The 18,221-nt window shown below is 34.5% G+C and overlaps 1 protein-coding gene across 2 annotated transcripts; it reads right to left on the bottom strand.

Moving 5' to 3' along the window:
- Positions 1–7: 7 nt before the first annotated feature.
- On the bottom strand, positions 8–18,114 carry LOC144646700 (calcium/calmodulin-dependent protein kinase kinase 2-like). 2 transcript variants are annotated; one of them, XM_078506375.1, is made up of 20 exons: positions 17,611–18,114; positions 15,394–15,531; positions 14,708–14,780; positions 13,789–13,852; positions 7,358–7,784; positions 6,949–6,996; positions 6,638–6,691; positions 6,413–6,461; positions 6,064–6,164; positions 5,233–5,269; positions 5,077–5,098; positions 4,527–4,612; positions 4,342–4,415; positions 4,021–4,120; positions 3,563–3,642; positions 3,195–3,250; positions 3,041–3,058; positions 2,344–2,431; positions 2,039–2,167; positions 8–1,454 (listed from the first exon to the last, which is right to left on the bottom strand). In XM_078506375.1, exons 3-20 carry the CDS (start codon positions 14,715–14,717, stop codon positions 1,329–1,331), a joined length of 1,569 nt encoding a protein of 522 aa, XP_078362501.1. In that variant the 5' UTR covers positions 14,718–14,780; positions 15,394–15,531; positions 17,611–18,114; the 3' UTR covers positions 8–1,328. The 2 variants fall into 2 exon arrangements, with proteins under 2 accessions (XP_078362501.1, XP_078362502.1); XM_078506376.1 differs by lacking the exons at positions 13,789–13,852; positions 14,708–14,780; positions 15,394–15,531; positions 17,611–18,114 and adding an exon at positions 9,028–9,636.
- Positions 18,115–18,221: the final 107 nt, after the last annotated feature.

Here is an 18,221-nt window from a genome sequence, read left to right as displayed (position 1 = left end):
ACAATAATGACCTCAAGTGCAAGAAGAACCACTTTTGACCTGATAATAAACCTTTATTTATTTTTATCAAGATAAAAATCAAACTTATAATATTAGTTTTTAATACCATCTTTTTTACACTTTTTAATCAACGAAAATAAATTATTTGTTAAAAATAGACATTTGAGGGCTGACGTTCACTATTAACATAAGCTCAGTTGAAAACAAATAAATATTAGATTTGAGTAAATACTGGTTATATGATAGGATAATCTTGTACAATTTTCAACCTACTGATACGTAAAAAGAGTATTTCCGTTGTTAAAATATATTATCTGAATGCCCTGAAAATGCACACTGTTCTTCCACTACAAGAAACTTTTGCTCTAAAGGGCACTAATGTCTGCTGTTTGTTCTTTATACTACCAGCACAGCATGTCAGCTGTTTATCCCTATACAAACAATACCATTATCAAATATTAGTTGTGTGATAATACACGTGTAGTTCTGATTGTCAGATAAATGACACTTGACAAGGTGACAAAATAAATGACAACTTGGCTATACACGACAAAAAAATTGGTACCCAGCAAAAAGCAAATTCAACTTTGATTTTTGCTGTCTGTAAGTACTATAAAGTCTCTCTCTTTCTCTACATTGCCAAGAGAGCTTATAGTCTTACCTATAGCTAAACTACTTTATACATGTCTTCAATATATTTCATGCTTTATACTTCCTAGTTATCCTTTCAATCCTGTAGAAAGAGTGATTAAATACAACTTACTACATGGATGTAAATACTTATTTGTTCTTTTATAGATTATTCATACTAACATTCCTGAGTACTTAAATTTGCAAAGTTAAGATACCACATTTTGCTAAATTTCATTTTTTACAATTTCACAGATATGAACTTTGTAGGTTCAAACCAAAACCAGAAAATATACCAAAGAATGGTTTTAGTATGTTATACTATACTCCCACCCATTTCTGTCTACAACATCATTCCCACCCCCTCTGACTTATAACTTTTCACTATTTACACCTTAAATGTGTTTCTCTGTTCTTGCAACACATTGTCTGCCCTTTGAAGTTTTTCACCACAGTCAGGCAGGACAGTTGTTAATAAACAGCAAAGGCAAATATATCATATTTATGCCTAGTACCAATTTCCCACTGTAGTTTCATAAATCATAAAAAATGTACGGCATACAGGAGGATCCAGGAAACTAAACTACACCATAAAAAAACAACCCAGAACATTAAATGTTCTATCGATAGTGCATCACTTCAGTTCACAAAATAATTTTATGCTTGTTGCCAATATTATTATGACCAGTAAACAATGGTCAAATTTTGGTGACTTTTCTTTCCTCCACATCTGGTCCAATATTTGGTTGTGAGTGGGATCGTATCCGTTCCATTTTTGCTTGGCTACCAAATGTGTGATATCTCAGCATGCTCTTGACAAGTATCTGGAGAGAAACAGAAAACAAGTACTTTGAGGAAAAGTGATATCATTTTACTAAACAAATCAAATTGATCAACCAATAAGTCAATAAATATAAAGTGGATACACAAACAAACAAACAAACAAAATAGAGAAGTTAATTAATGATTCAGTAGCAAATCGTAAAGCACTCTCCTGTGGCTATGTTCTGAAACAAAACGGGGCTAAAAAGGATCTCTTCTATAATTTTGTTTATAAATATTTTCTTGCTAATAAAAATTGTTGTTGTATATGTTGTGGTTTAATTTTATCTTTGGTTTAAAATTTTTCAAACCAGTTTGATTTTTATTTCCCTTTGTTTCAGATTATGATAATGAATATGACACAATGAAAAATAAAATCAATGTTTGAAAATTAAACAAAGATAAAATTAAACACAACATATACTAAAACAATGTCTAAAAATCCAAGATTTTTATGCACTTTGCTGTGGATACCAGTGTTGGTCCAAGATAACTTTGTGTAATCAACTACACAAAATAAGCAGAGAGGAAATAAGCGGAGTCTGTAAACAATTCTGAGTTGTATCAAGCAGTTCAGTGTCCTTACCAGAGTCTTGATTTTTGGAATAGACTTAACACTGTTCTGAATGTCATCCTCAGTGACTTCAATGTCAGTGCAGTTTTCTGCAGTGGATAGCAGGGGTTGTTTGCCACCATGTGTAACCCATGGATGCTCCTGATCACAAAAGATAAAATAACGAATTAGATTATACTTGTCTAAATATATCAAGCATTATTTGCTTTTAGCAAACTGCCAGTTTAAAATATACCAAGAACAACCAGTGTGACTGCAATCAAGCACTCCTGTGCTTTATATCTTGTATTGAGCTGACGATCTTAATTAGGACATACCTTGATTTGTTGGATGTTAATTCTTTCATCTGGATTTTTTGTCAACATTCGCAAAATAAGATCTTCTAACTGAGGGTTTAATGGTGGCCTGCAAATTACATAACAGTGTTGATCAGAAACTACTTCTTTTAACCTTCGAGTCTCCTTAAGTTAGACCAAAACTTCCCCTACTATGGGTGTTGATGACAAGCAGAAAAGGGGTAAGGAGGGGAAAAGGAGGGTGAAGTGCAAAAAGAGAATTATGTGAAACAACCGTGAAAGGGTCTTCTCACTATTGTGCTTGTTTGCTCTTCCTCCCTCTCTACATCTACATCTACATCTACATCTACATTTAATAATTGGTAAAAGTCCACGGATCCCAACCAAAAAAACAATATGTAATATATAAAACTGAAAAATTCTAAATTAATTCTAAAAATCTAAAAATTCTAAAATCTAAATTCTAAAATAGGGTAAAAAATTAATAAAAATGCTCGCGCAGTCCAGATGGAGGACGTAGAGAGCGGACTAACGCCGCAGGGAGTGCATTCCACTCTCTTATGGTCCTCGGAAAATATTGTTCCCTCTAGTCTAAGCTACTTGATAATCAGAACGTTTTTTGTTTAAGCTGCCTAAAAATAAATAGCAAACATGCAATAACACAGCCTTGCCATTATTGTAATCACAATAAAACAAAAGCACAGTAGTAAAGACTTACTCTTCTGGAAAGGTCAGCCTGAAAAACAGCAACAAATGAAAATGAGAAAAGAAAGCAGAAAATGTTAACACAAACTGCTCACTCAATTGATGCACAAATAATATAAACACAATATTATATATATTGAAATAAAGTCAATAAATATAATTATTACTGTTCAGTTTTGATCTTCTCATAAAGGCCCATCCTGTTTACATCATCAAATGGAACCTGTAAAAACAAACAAGGCAAAGATCACTCACTTGTCTTTTGTTCTTGTCACATGTGCTATGTACATTTTTATTTATTTATGTATGTTTTTATTTTATCATCATGGTGCTTCCTTGTTGTTATTCTTTATACAGACTTCAACATAGTGTTGTTGTTGACGAATCATCAGTGCCGTGTACCAGCTAGCTGTCTGCAGTAATGATGTCATAAGGGTACAGTCACATCCACTGCATAAGGGTACAGTTGTCCTTTTACAGACACCAGCTTAAACTTTTTTTAATCAGGTTCAACTGTCCACATAAGGCCACTTACCTTGCCAAATATAAAACAATAGAGAGTGATTCCTAAAGCCCATATGTCAGCAGCCTTTCCACTGTACTTGTCACGTGAATCTAATGAAAATAATTCTTAGTTAATCAGACAATTATGTAAATATGTGAACTTATTGACTGAGTAGGGGTGGGGGATGGATGGGAAAATGCTTGGCTTGATGGCCTGACTTGGAAACTCTGCCTTGTTACTTAACTACCCAGCCATGTCACACAAATATGTGGTAAACAGCCTACAGATATACAGTGTCAAAAGACTGTGCATGGTGAGATATACATGTACATTGTATACTCTAGATAAGTTCAGATTAACACGGCCAGATGTTCGCTCCCATTCCTTTCCCATATACAGGTATATACCCAGTCAGATCTACTCCTGAACTTGCACAAAATTTTGGTATGACACCAGTATTTTGATGAGGTAGAAGTTCTTAGCCTTACTTTGTAAAGATTCTGGAGCCATGAATGCAGGTGAGCCTGCAGTTTTATTTAACAAGGCATCGTCTCCTTCAAAGACATCAGCCACACCAAAATCTGCAATCTGTTAAAAAAGGTAAACCTAAATTAGAAATTTTATACCACAAAAAAAATACTATTAGTCGAGAAATTACCAGTAATGTCAAGCGAACTAACTAATTTGTAGCCATAAAGAGGAGACAATAAGAACGGTGAAATAACTTCTCATTCTTTTAATTTATGCTAAAGGCATCACTAAGTGTTGGATATAATTATCTTTATACAGTTTTTCCTTTGAAGCTGTACCTTTATGTGGCCATCCTCTCCTTTTAGAAGATTTGATGGTTTTATATCTCTATGAACAATCTTCTGATAATGCACTGTAATCAAAAGAAGAAAAACAAATTAAGAACTACTAATAAGGAAATTTAAGTGATTATTAAGGATTATTCAATGTGTCTTTGATGAAAAGCAAAGTTGATGGGACTTACAGTATTCAATCCCTAACACAACATCAATGAAGTATTTTCTGGAATCTTGCTCCGACAGGGGTGGTCCAGGTACTTCCATGACCTCTCTGTTTGGTAAACAAAAAAAGATATCAAATAAATAAAAAACATATGCAAGTCTGTAAAAGATATTGCTTTTATTAAAATGATATTCCACTGTTCCAAACTATAGCAGAGGTATTAAAATGTATAATGAAAATAGTGTTCCTCTTCAAAAAATACTGTTCCTCTGAAAAAGAAAGCGTCCTACTTTTTCTTTGTTTATTCCTCCACTAATAAATAATAGACAAATATGATCTGTCAACATAATGCCCAGTTGATCTAGATGTGGGGTTTTATTTCTATAAAAGCCACCAGTGTATATGTTGTGGTTTAATTTTATCTATGGTTTTTTGACCAGTTTGATTTTTATTTCCCTTGTTTCAGATTATGATAATGAAATAGACAATGAAAAAAAAAATCGGGTTGAAAAATTAAACAAAAAAAGACAACATATATTTTAAGTTGAATTAGAAATACTAATAATACCTACCCTCTATCCATGAGCTCAAAAACTGCAAAAAAATAAAATAAAAGAAAAATTAAATAATGAAAAGGGCAGTTTTATTAACCCAAAATTTTCTTATGATCTCACAAACTAAAGCTTTACTGTATAACAGTGACTATTTTCAAAATTCTTGATACATACCAAGATAGAGATTATCCTCTGAAGGGTCATCTAAAACCTGATAAGGAACATCATGGATCAGGTAAAAACAATGTTTTATTATTTTCAGGATGAAGTAATTATCATGGCTGTTGGCTAAACTTCAACCAAGTTTCCACACTTGGATAATGCCCAGTTCCTTCTACATAATATGCCTATAGTGCATAATAGTTGTGGTATCCAACAAAACATGTCTGGTGAAGGGGCAGCAATTTCTTTCTTCAGTTGCTATGTTGAATACAACCACCACAATGTTCCTCAGGCACATTGCATAGAGAGAACTAGGAATTATATAAAAGTATTTGGGAACTCAGGAGCATGGTGGCCTAATGGTTAGTGTGCCAGACTCTGGATCGAGCAATCCGGGACCTAGTCTGGGTTAGAGCCCTGGCCTGGGTCATCATGTTGAGTTTTTGGGCAAGACACTTTACTAGATAACAGTACCTCTCTCCACTCAGGTGTATAAATAGGTACTGGTGAAGTTAATGCTGTGGATAACCCTGTAATGGACTTGCATCCCATCCAGGGGGAAGAAGAAATACTCCTAGATGCTTCATGCTACTGAAACAGGGATAAACTCTGACCAGATGAGCTACTAGGCTCAAATGCAGACTTTACCTTCATTTGGGAACTTACAGTAATAAAAATGTAACTGTTGCTGATTTTGGAACTACAGCTTAAAGAAAAGATGTAAAATATTAACTTATTAAAGTTTTTCTTCTCAGAGGACTGTTTGAATGTTACGTGCTGTTGAAGATGAGATAGGAATGAATCACTGCTGGGAATGAAAGACTTCAAGTGGCTTCACTGTACCTCATATAGGCTGACAACATTGGGATGGTCAACTTTTTTAAGAATAGCAATTTCTCTTTGAAGGTTTTCCAATCCTGGGTTCCCTTTTTCACTTGGTCTTCCTATGATGGAGAAAAAATGAAAAAATGTAAAGCTTCTCATCCCCAATCAACACACATTTTGAATCTATCACTCTGTACAGTTGGCTGTCAAATAAATTTCTTAAACTCATTAATAATTCATCAAAAAGAAAATCATAACATGACATTATGGTTTGGATACTGAGGGACCATTCACCGCTTAATATTTTTAGTCATTTTAGACTAAGAACTTTGTTTACAATAAAACTCATGTTATTAGTCAGACTTACTTAAGCCAGCTTTTCTCATAACTCTTTTCTTTGATATTATCTTCATTGCCTGCAACAGTACATTAACACATAAAAAAATACTAGAATTAAGGATAACCATTTTTTTATTTAATTTACTGCATCCTTCTTCTGACATTAGAAACAAATTACCATTACTGAAGACTGGAAAAAAGGTAAGCTCTCCGCTAGCTAGTCTTGCCAAATTATAAATAGTTTAATACTCACATAGTTGTTTTGATCAAAATCTGAATAACATAGCCTGACAACTCCATAAGATCCCTGAAAATAGAACCAATAAGCAAAGGAATGAATTTTTTATTGCCTCGTACTGTAGGTTCAAGGTTAACCGGATTATAAAAATTGTTTCATAGGTGAGAAGTGACCCTGAGCCAACAAATGTACAGAACACCACAGGACGGTATACAAGTATGCTTAAATATATTTATTATTATTTCTGTCTTCAATTTTCTGAGTAAAATGTTTAAGTACTGTAAGGTAATTATTTATAACAAGTAATAAAAAAACATTTTTCTTACCTTTCCAATTTCATCCATAAGTCTATACTGATTGAGCTGTAAAAAGTTCTAATGAAAGTAAAAAGTAAAAACTTACATATGTACTAGATATGTAGAACAGGACAAAAGTAAACCATGCCAGAAAAATTTTAGCAACACATTGTAAGGTTCATGTAAATGTAAAACACAGTGTACAAAGGGCTCTTTTATACCCAAAAGAAATCAATTAGTAAATATATATATATACCAGTAATTTATATATTCGCTAACTATAACATTTTTCAAAGCTGGGTGCCAAATGTTTTAATTACATCTTGAGACAAAAGTTAGCTTCTAATATGTTGATAGTACATGTCACTAAACACATTACTTTTGTCAACCTGACAGTTAATAATGGTGACAAGATAAGCACTGAACACACTTAACATACGTCTGTTTCACAAATGGAGACACTGCGTGATTCTTTTGTTGGAGGTCTCTTGAGGCGAGGAGAGGATGACCTTGAACCTGCGCTGCTTGGTTTGGATGAGATGTGTGGTATCTCAGATGGATCAAATACACTACTGGTATTCAGCAGGTCCGGGGTAGCTGAACTCCGCCGTAAAGAAGCAAAACTTGCTTCTAGTCCATTGCCCAAAATGGGCTGAGAATTTTCCACATTTGATCTACTTCCAGTAACAGCACTAACTTGTGTTTTAGGAGTAGCCTCTCGTAGACCAGAATCCCTTTTTACCAAGACCTTTTCCCTGCTATTTTGTCTTCCATGATCTGGGCTTGTTGAAGCAGATACTTTGTTGTGTTTTGTGAAACTTGTTCTTGTGCCATTGCTGGCTCCACCAGCTGGTTGATTTATGGACCTGAAATAAATGAAACATTAAATAAATGTGTCACATTTCACAGATATTGCTACAGCAACTAAGACCACCTAGTGGAGGCCTCAATCTTCCTCAAATACAACTGCCTTGACATCATGGGTACCTTTGCCCAAATTTTGAAACAAGATTTTCTGAATAGAATTATATCAAAGTTAGAAACTGCCATTGACCGTAAGTTATAGCTTGAAGATATGCGATCATCACTTGCCTTCATATAAGTAAAATATTTCATTAAACTGTAAACCCAGAAGTAAATAAGCAAACACCTTTCAGATCAGAAAAATTGTCTTCTAAGGAGAGATGTCTGCTAATCGAAGATAAGCAATATGTACAGTGTTTGACAATTAATCATGGTTTACTACAGGAGATGTGCCTTTACAGAAGTTTGACTTTATCATATAACCTAATCATAAAGAAAAGGAGCCAGCATATATTATTTTAATTTTTTTTTCTCTCCAGAAATCTAATGTACAAATAAACTAAAGTGCATTACATAAATTTTTACTTGTTATAAAATATATTCAATTGCAGACATCATATTTATGGCAATTTTCAATTTACTTATTAAAAAATTGTGTCACAAATAAGTTACCGGTATATTAATTTTATATGTTAAAATAAGTTATTTCAAAGGATAGCAATTACATAAAATTATTACAGTCAAGACTAGCCAAGTGTTCCCCCTAATAACAATAATAAGCTCATAACTGAAAATTTAACTTCCTCTCATGCTCATTGTTCTATTCTTGTAATGTATAGTTCAGTGTTTATTATTCCCTAGTTTTACTTAACAGGCACATAAGAAATTGTTCAAATTTGCATAAATTGGCTGTAGATGTTAACTGCAACAGTGATTTCACATTATCCTAATTGGCACTTGAATTTGAAACCCTCTCGTGATACCACAGCAGAGGCAAGGCACCTTGGTGTGCTGAAGATTCCTAGAAAGGAGGTAATTTGGACACTCCCTCCTCCTAGAAAGAGATTTCAGATTTAATCCCTCACCAAACCACTGTTTAACGAACAAGTTTAACTGTACATGTTCAAGTTCGTGAAATTGTGATTTTCTTTTGCATAATTGTAGAAGGATCTTAAAATGCTGCACCAAACAAGCAAATTACATTGTGAAAGACATGTTGTCAACCTGTATATCTCAAATCTTACTACAGTACAGAACCTGAGGTTAATGTAAACCAACTGCCTGTGTGATATACTGCATACAAACCTGAGTCTTTTCTTTAACCAATTCATGTGGTTATCGAATAGGAAAGTTCAATCACAACCAAGTAGTTAAAGGAAGATTTTTCTTACAACAAAGTTGCATGGTATTAGCCCCTGTAGGCATTAAATTTACCAGCACAAAGGATGCAGCTAGGTTACATTCCAGAAGCAAGACAGCAGACATAAGATTTACATCTTAGTTAGCTTTTACTCTATTCATGCTGTTTAAAGCATGTTTACAAACTGATTGAAAGGGAGTCATTTGCATTACAATGCTACATTAAGCTCCTCTATTGTTGTTGTGCAGCATAAAATGAAATACATTAAGACACCATTTATCAGAAAGATGGGTTAGCCACAAGGTTATTGTTTGTCTATTGGCATTCCTTTATCTCAATTTAACTTAGTATTAGATATAGTCACAATAAATCAATAGAAATTTAATTTTCTCTAGCAAAACAACTTGGTCAAGCTATTGAGAGGAAAATTTCACACTTCTTTATAAGTAATTGTTTTTCAAGATTTGTAGAAAATCATAAGATTTTAGTGTGATTCACATTCATTCATACAGGAACCCTACAGAAGCTGTTTGTTATGTAAATAATATTTCAATATCTATTATTTTTAAACAAACATGTACAGAATGTGTGAGCTCATTTGTCATATAAAACAAATTAATATGAATAACATATACATCTGAGTTAAATATAGAGATGGGCCCAATAAACCATGGCTGACTGTAATAATACATGTCTATGAATCAATGGTTTCAATAGGGGCCAGATAACAAGAGGGTGGAAGAGGGACACTCCATCCCAAAAACCTACAGAGATGAGAATGAACTCTGCCAGCAAAAAATACTCTTATGTTCAATTACTGTTTCTTCTTTAGGGTAACTAAAGATACCTCGGGTTTTTCAAACTAAAACATTTTCCCAGGGTGCCATAAAATGCCATTACAGGTGTACCCCACAAGACTACCTCTTAAGCCAAAAGTCTAGCAAAAAAATATGTTGTTGGAGATAATTATCACCCTCAATGATTTTAAACAATTTCATCAATATTCTTTGTAATTCCCTACAATGCTTACCCTTAAGTACCCCCACCCCCTTATCCAATACCTACTAAAATGTTAAGACTATGTACAGAGCACCTTGATAGCGACCAAACACTTGCTACATGTATGTGGACATGTATGTATCTTCAAGTATGGTACTACCTCAGTGTTGTAACCGATTTACTGCCCTATGAAAACCATCCATTTAACAATTTTGAACAGAGTTAAACATCATCATTATTTTCTAAATTGTACTGAAAACAAAATGTCAAAAATATAAACATTTCTAAGTGTATACAGAATATCAAACATGCATTACTTTCATGGGAATATTTTAAAGCTCAGGATAAAAATAGCAAGCTCAACAGACATTAAAAATATGTCAATCAAAGACCTGGTCAATTTTTCTCATTGATTTTCTGGGTGTGCCAGGAAACAAAACAAGTATTTGATGATTTTTAAAAAATAAATAATTCACTTGAACAGAACATGGAAAATAAAATAAATCAGAGTGTAGTGGTATTGTTATTATTATTATTGTACGAAATGACTGTGTTGAAAGGTACCTGCTATACACAGTTTCATCTGAAGTAACACTGAAAGACATGTTGAAATTTGAAAAGTTCACAACCATATGAAAGCCATCTGTGGTTCCAAATCAAACATCTGACATGTAATTCTCAAAATATTTTGTCAAGGATCTGTAAAACACTATAAGTTCACTCCTTAATGAAATTTTGCATAATTACTCAAATAAAAACAAATTTATTTGAAAAATTCCTCTGAGTTGCAATTATTAAAATTTGATGACAAATTTATCTTCAATACTGCAATTTCATCCACTTTAGATCAGTTCATTTTTTAAAGAGAAAGTTATTAAGAATAAACCATTTTGTATATCAGTATCGTTTGCTTGCTTGCATTGCAGAATGCTGCAGAACTACATTTCTTAAGAGAACAAATTCTTGGAAATAATACATTCTTGGCACCCCCGAGATAATTAAATTTTTGGAACTAGTGTGTTAAATTAAATATTATCTCATCTAAACCACTTCTCATATTTTATTAATCGACACTGAAATTTAGTGCATAAAATGAAGGCATTATTGTTGTATATCTCATGAGAAATAAGACAAGATCTGAAATAAAGATATATAAAAGAGTTTCATAAGAGAAAACAACAATTGTAACCAATTCTATTGCACCATTTGCCTTTGTGACATTGATATGAATTCATCAACAACAAGCTACACAGCTTAGCCCCATCTGTGCTTCATTACCAATAAATAACAATACAATATTTACTATTAATAATATTAAAAACACAATCATATTTTTTTATTGCACCCAACCACAAAATGAATATTTTTAGGATCACCATTTTACACAAGAGACAACACATGTTTTTTTCTGAGCTCTACAAGCTTAGTATGTTCAAAGACCCATTAATGTCTCTGTTTCGTATTAAATTACCTTATAAAGTAAATCACAACACAGGACTAAATGTTTGGCGTGATGGGGGACACATACCCAGCGGTTGGTGTGACAAGCCACTAGAATTGCGACATGTCATTTTTCTGAGCTCTACAAGCTAAGTATGTTCAAAGACCCATTTATATTATATTCAGAGAAATATGTATAGGAATGGACTTGAATTATTCTTAAAAAGGGGGCTCAAAAGTTTGATCAATACTTATTTATTCAATTCCCATTTTTTGGGTGTTTCTAATCTAATCAGAAGTCAACTGGAAGCTGTTATTGGCTTCTGATTGGATAATGACTACAGGAAAAAATGCGAATAAAAGTTGTCTTACTTTTGGACTCCTTGCTATATTTACATCAAGGTCTAATGCTTAATTCTTTAAAGACATGCGGGAAAACCACAGGAACCATAATAATTATTGTTTAAATTAATAAATATCTAAGAATTAATATTTGACACAAGAACTGCAATAAATACCGGTATCTCACAGTTAATAAATTATTTGACACAAGAACTTGCTAAATTCTAGCAAACAAACAAAAAAAAAATAGAAATTCTAAGAGGAAATAAACAAGAGCCAGGGCCCTCTCCAGCGATGGAAGAAAAGAACAATGACAATGACTGTAACTTACAACATTACCCAAGTAAATTATCAACTCAAGGGTATTTAACTCAATTAACAACTTACAAAAAAATTCACAGCAAACATACATGCACATGTGTAAAACAAACTTTTTGGCAGTGTGCAGTTTCAGAAAATATACATCCCATTGTCGTGAGATCACTCTTTAATTTCTGGCCTGTCATTTTAGTTCTAGCACCAAGCCCAGTGGTGCCCAGGCCCCTCAGATGAATAAAGAGGTCTTGATTTATTTGTGTGCTATTTCTTGTATTTCGGTTGCAATAAATGTGACTGTGTGTATTGTATGCCTCTGTAGATAGATAGATAGACAACTTTATTTAAAGAGGGTAGCACGTAAGTAACAGAAATTCTGAAAAACCTGTGGCCCTCTATTTAAAAAAAATACAATTTCTAGAAATATAAATACCTTATTTGCCGCAACGCGGCCGTCGGGGGCGGCAGGGCTGGGTCTTGCGGGCGCTGTCGCTGGGGCGTGGCGTCGGTCGGCCCTCCCCCCTCCTCCTCCCCTCCTCCTCTCTGTTGTGTTTGCCCCTCCCTTCGTGGCTCTGTTGTCGGGTTCACACATTGGTTTCGGTTCCGGCTTGTGTCTCCCCTTCTCCCTCGTCGCTTGCCCACACATTTCATTCTTCATTTGAGAGGTGGGTAAATGAGCATAAAACTAATTAACTAATCTAAATAATCTAATAACAAAAATTTAAAAACTCTAAAATTACAATAATATAATTTAAAATACAAATTATTTGTCTACTACTTCTAATAATTACAAATATCTTTAAAAATGCTAAAAAAGGAAAGGATATAAGAAAATATGTACATGAGTTAAAATAGATCAGGCTTTGGTTACAGAGTTTAAAAAATGTTTTTTAAGTGCAGACTTAAATGACCCAATGGTGCTCTTCTTGCGAACGTCCAGGGGAATCTTGTTCCATAACTTTATCGCTCTTACTTGAAAGGAACGGCCCCCTTCAGATTCTCTGTTGTAGTAGGGGCACACCAAGTTTTATTTCCCTGTGTCCACTAACGCAGCATAAAATTGGTCTGTCTTTTTTAACAAGACAAATTGTTTTATCAGGATCATGATTGGCGGGATAATATAGTGTTAGTAGGACTTTCAATGAAACTCATTCTCCCAAAACAGCTTTGTCTGAACTGCCTAGTTATACATTGCCACAAATCGATTACAGACACACCGGACACTTTTAAAAAACTTTTTGTGAAATTTGAGTAGGGGTTTCCCGAACTTTCCCCCCTGGGGGAATGAATGTGCTTGACTTGGAGTATGATGCCCCCCATGCCCCCCCCCCCCCCCCCCACACACACACACACACACACACACATTTCAACCAGAATCACAACACCCATGGAAGATCATTTGGAAATTCTACAGGGGTGAGGAGTGGGAAACTACAAGCTATTTTTAAACTGGAATTCCTGCTGACAGATGGTAATTTATTTCATCTTTATCCTCTGAGGTTGGGGTTTAAACTAAAAACCTTCTGCAAAGGTATGGATATTTTCTGGAACGCAATCAACAGCTTTAGGCAAGCAGAGTATTATTTAAACTTACAGAAATCAATACTTACACATTGTTAGCAGATAGTTTTCCTTGACTTGTTGGGATAACCTTGCATGGCTGACAAGTACATGCTGGTTAAGGTGAAAAATTAATAATTAATATTTTTTGTCATTTAATCAGCAATTCTGGTTGATTACACATCAAGGCCAGGCTTGGATTGCTGTTTGCAAAATAAATATACCATGACTAATACATTCTGCTCTATGAGTTCTCTGAAAGTGTTGTGTAGAGTGGATAGTGGAACACTTTTAACAATGACATACACCAAATACACCTGATTTTCACCCTCAGATTGCAAAAAAACATTTCTTCTTTTTACAAACGTTTTTCCTTTTTTCCTTTACAAATGATTATCAACTCTTACAACGCACCCCCAGTCAATGCAGCAAGAACATTAGGTTGCTCTCTACTCCTCATAATGAGGCACAACACTGCATCTTAAATTAACAACCAACAAAAATACCTATAACAAATAAAAACAGCCTATAAGGTTCTAGAGAGTAAGTGGTTGCTAAGCAAATTCACTGCAGATTTGCTGAAATATACATTGTATGTACTGTGAGTATCAGTGGTATTTAAAATGGCAATGAGTGTTGTCTAAAATCTTGGCATTTATATTTTTCTTGAAGTGTATAAAAAAATAAGTACACAAATAACTCCAGCTTTCTTATTGTTTCATAAGCTGTTACTTAACACACCACTTTCTTGTTAGCGGAATTAAAAAACGAACTTTAACTTTACTGTACTTACATTTTTCTTCTAAAATGTTCTCCATTTTATTTAATGAGATACCGATGCAAGGAAATATTTTACAGATAATGAATATTCCAATCTTATATTACAGGTGTAATTGAATGAATGGCCAACACTTAAAACAATGGTGTTAATTAACATAATTATGGTTACTGCTCAAAAGACTGGATTACCTGCTCCCATGGTACAATAGGGAAGTGATAATTACAAATTATCTGTGTCCACACAGATTGTACAAGTCCTGATCTATGAAACAGAGCAAGAAAACAGAACAACATTTAATGACAGTTTGACCAAGTTTACCATTAGAGGAGGCAGCGAGCTGTATGGGCAGTGAGAAGTTCATTAAACACTTGCCACATTCAGCATTCAATGTTCTAATATGTCAATATCAAGATGGTAATTGAGTGATGTTTAGCAAGTCTTGGAGTCAGTTTGACAGGTGCTTGGATGTGACGGCTTACACATAGTTTACAGGGATAAACTTTCTTAGTTGTGTAATTAATGAAAAGAATTGAAAAGTCCTTTCCAGGCACTGGACCAGAAGATAAAAGAACTTTAACAGCCCTTTTTTAACCACTTAGTGGTATTATAAATATTTTATTAACCAAGTTTGCCTGAGACTGTATTAGGAGAATATCAGCCCTCAGTATAATATATAATTATATAGCTCACTGTGTGATCGCTACTGACAAGATCTAGGGTCTATGCTCTCCTAGTACAGCCCTCGCACATGGTTAATCAGAGCTGAAGCTCAAACTGTACTGTCTAAGATCATGAAAATAATTGTCTTCATTTATTCATTCAAAGTAATCTATATTCTCCATTTAAATAAATTTAACTACAACATGAAACTTACTCTGTTGTTCTGTTTATAATCAGATAACTCCATGGTGGATAAAAGTCAAGTTGTCCAGATTTCCATCAAATATCCTTTTTTTTTTTACTTTTTTTTACTTTACCAGTAATGTTTGGTATTTCTGGCATGTAAATGTCCCTGAAAGAAAAAAATAAAAAATATAAATTATGTATTTAAATGAATACCATGAAAAATCAAAACTCTGTCAGACAACTGTTTTCTATTTTCTGATTCAACTCATTATTTTTGTATGTACATTTTGCCAAAAAAAAATATATATTAAAAAAAGATTAAAAGATGTTAAAAAATGACACTAAACTTTTTTGATCAATATGATCATCTTCAGAGTGAGATCATATTGATTGAAAATGTTTAGTGTCATTCTTTATTATTTATTATTATTATTTATCATTTATTATTATTTGTTAACTCAGATTTAAGGTGTCCCCACTCAAAGAGGAAGAAAAAGAATGAACTATGAACTTCTAGGTGTTTGATTAAATTAATGCTTAGTCAATCACTTTGAAGTAAATAATCTAACTACAAAGGAATTGAGAGGTTTTAAGAATGTACTTGATAGATCAGAGTATAACTTTCAAGGTCAAATTGCAAAAAAAGTTGCTGTAACAATGGGCAAGAAAAAAGCAGCCGCTTGAAATGTGAGACTGTCAGACATCAAACAATTTTAATCTGTCCACAAATCTTCCTTTCCCACATTTAACTGACAATGATGAGGCTGAAGTGCCCCCTGATTAGGTTTTCAACCAGAGAACTAAACATCCTGAGGCCACATGCCTCCAGACATTAAAAAAAAAATTCAGACTAGTATATTTGCAATATTCCACATGATTTTCTCCAAGAGGTGAATCTTATACACAAGATATCCTAGCTGCTGTTACTGTGCAGTGCTGTTTCTCGGTAATACTTGGAGTAGACCACACACAGCATAATCATAGTACAGATTCACTTGCACATCAAATTATACAAAAAACTGAGAATAACACTGAAGCTGGTTGATCTTTCCCACCACTACTCTAACTTGTTTTCCACCTAAATCATTGTACCTTCGTTGTTTTCTCAAGAACTTAAAACAAAAGACACCGAACTACATAAAAATCTCGAGCAGTTGGGGAAAGAAAAAAAAATTAATTGTTTTTAAAAAGAAGGCTTCAGGGGTTCCCGAAAATTGAAAACGAAAAAAAAAACGTCGTTTGAAAAAAAAAATTGTTTTCCGAAAAAGCCGTAACAAAAAATCGTTTTTTGTTTGTTTTACGCACATCTCCTATGTCACTTTCAAGTTATTTACACAATTAAACAGCGCGAAATGACAGACATCTAAATCAAAAAGAACAGAACGTTCAAAAAACATCTTTTCGAACGTGTTTTTAAAAGGCGTACAGCTAGGATATTGTTTCCTCGATATAAGGTGTTCACGCCGAAAATCCCGGCGCTTATTAAATTTTTCCCTACCTCAAGTGCGAAGCGCTTATTCGGGGGCGGCGCTTATTTGAAGGCGCGCTTATTTAAAATTTCTCAAAGAGTCTGTTATTTTAAGTTTCGAAAGTAGCATTTCTGATTGTTATTAGTCTTTCTGAAGAAGTAGTGCGCTAGCTGTCCTAGCAAAGTTTGCGGCCTTCACAACATTTACGTATTGTAAGAATGTAGAAAACAAATAGGCGAGCAGTAAAACCATCACTGTAAACTGCAAAACATCGCTTTTGATGAAACGAAATGTCCAGTTTGCACCCTTAGGAGTGGCTTTGGTTAGTGCAGTTTTTAGCAAAACAGATTTCCTCGAATTAGCGCCGCATCGGGACTGCGGCGCTTATTCGGGCAGTGGCGGCGCTTATTAACTTTATTTGTCCGAAATGCGGCGCTTATTCGAGGGCGGCGCTTATTCGGAAAGAGCGGAACGCTTCACATTCGAACGTAAAAACGCGTACGCGTGCTTTCAACATTCCATAAACCCACCACAAAACACAAGCAACAAGGTTTGCGCCATAACCGATAAGCTTATTTAAACAGCGCTTGTATGCAAAAAACAGCAATACACTAGTACAGCACTACACTGTACTGTGCATATGGAAACCAACATGAATTCCCGTAGGTAATTCGAGCTCAGAAGACGGCCGAGTCGAAAAACGTTTATATTCCCGCAAAATAGGAGAAGGATAACTGAATCAGGCTACAATAAAGTTGAAAAGAAATAGAGCTTACCATAAGCGCAGCGAATATCACAGTTGATCGGCTTGTTTTGGCTGTAACTTGGCTACCACGACGACAGAAGCTCTTCCGTTGCTTTCTGCTGCATTGTCTTTAACTGGGCGTTTTGATCATAAATAAATTAAAATAGCAGTAAAGACAACAATTTTCATTCAAATTAAATCAATGTTGGACCAAGGCAACTAGCACAAAGTCAATAACAAATCCACAATCATGACAAATCTAAAATTTCTTCGGCATTCATTAGTGGAGCAGTGAGTCGAGTGAGCCCGCGTTGTAACAATATCCGTACAGGAAACACGTGACTGATAATATTTTCTGGTCTGTTCTCTCACTTGTCTTCCTGCGTCACGCAGCTTCAACGGAATTTGAAGTCAATCTCAGCCTATAACTCCTTGCGTACTGAGCCAGGAGCACATGGGCTTCTGACTGAGCTATATAAGTAGGCAAAAGAAGCCCCCTCTGGGTACGAGATTACAGTTACCCATCGGGAGAGGGAACCGGGAGAGGTATGCCGTAACCTCAGGATAAGGGTGTCTTGAGTCAGGACACCTTATTCCCGCCACCCAGTAGCCCATTGTTCCCGCTTATTCAAAGGCAAAACA

This window comes from Oculina patagonica, chromosome 3 (assembly GCF_052425735.1).
Source record: "Oculina patagonica isolate OP01 chromosome 3, crgOcupat, whole genome shotgun sequence".
NCBI lineage: Eukaryota > Metazoa > Cnidaria > Anthozoa > Scleractinia > Oculinidae > Oculina > Oculina patagonica.
Note: the sequence above shows the minus strand (reverse complement) of the source record. Positions and strands in the feature narration are given on the sequence as shown.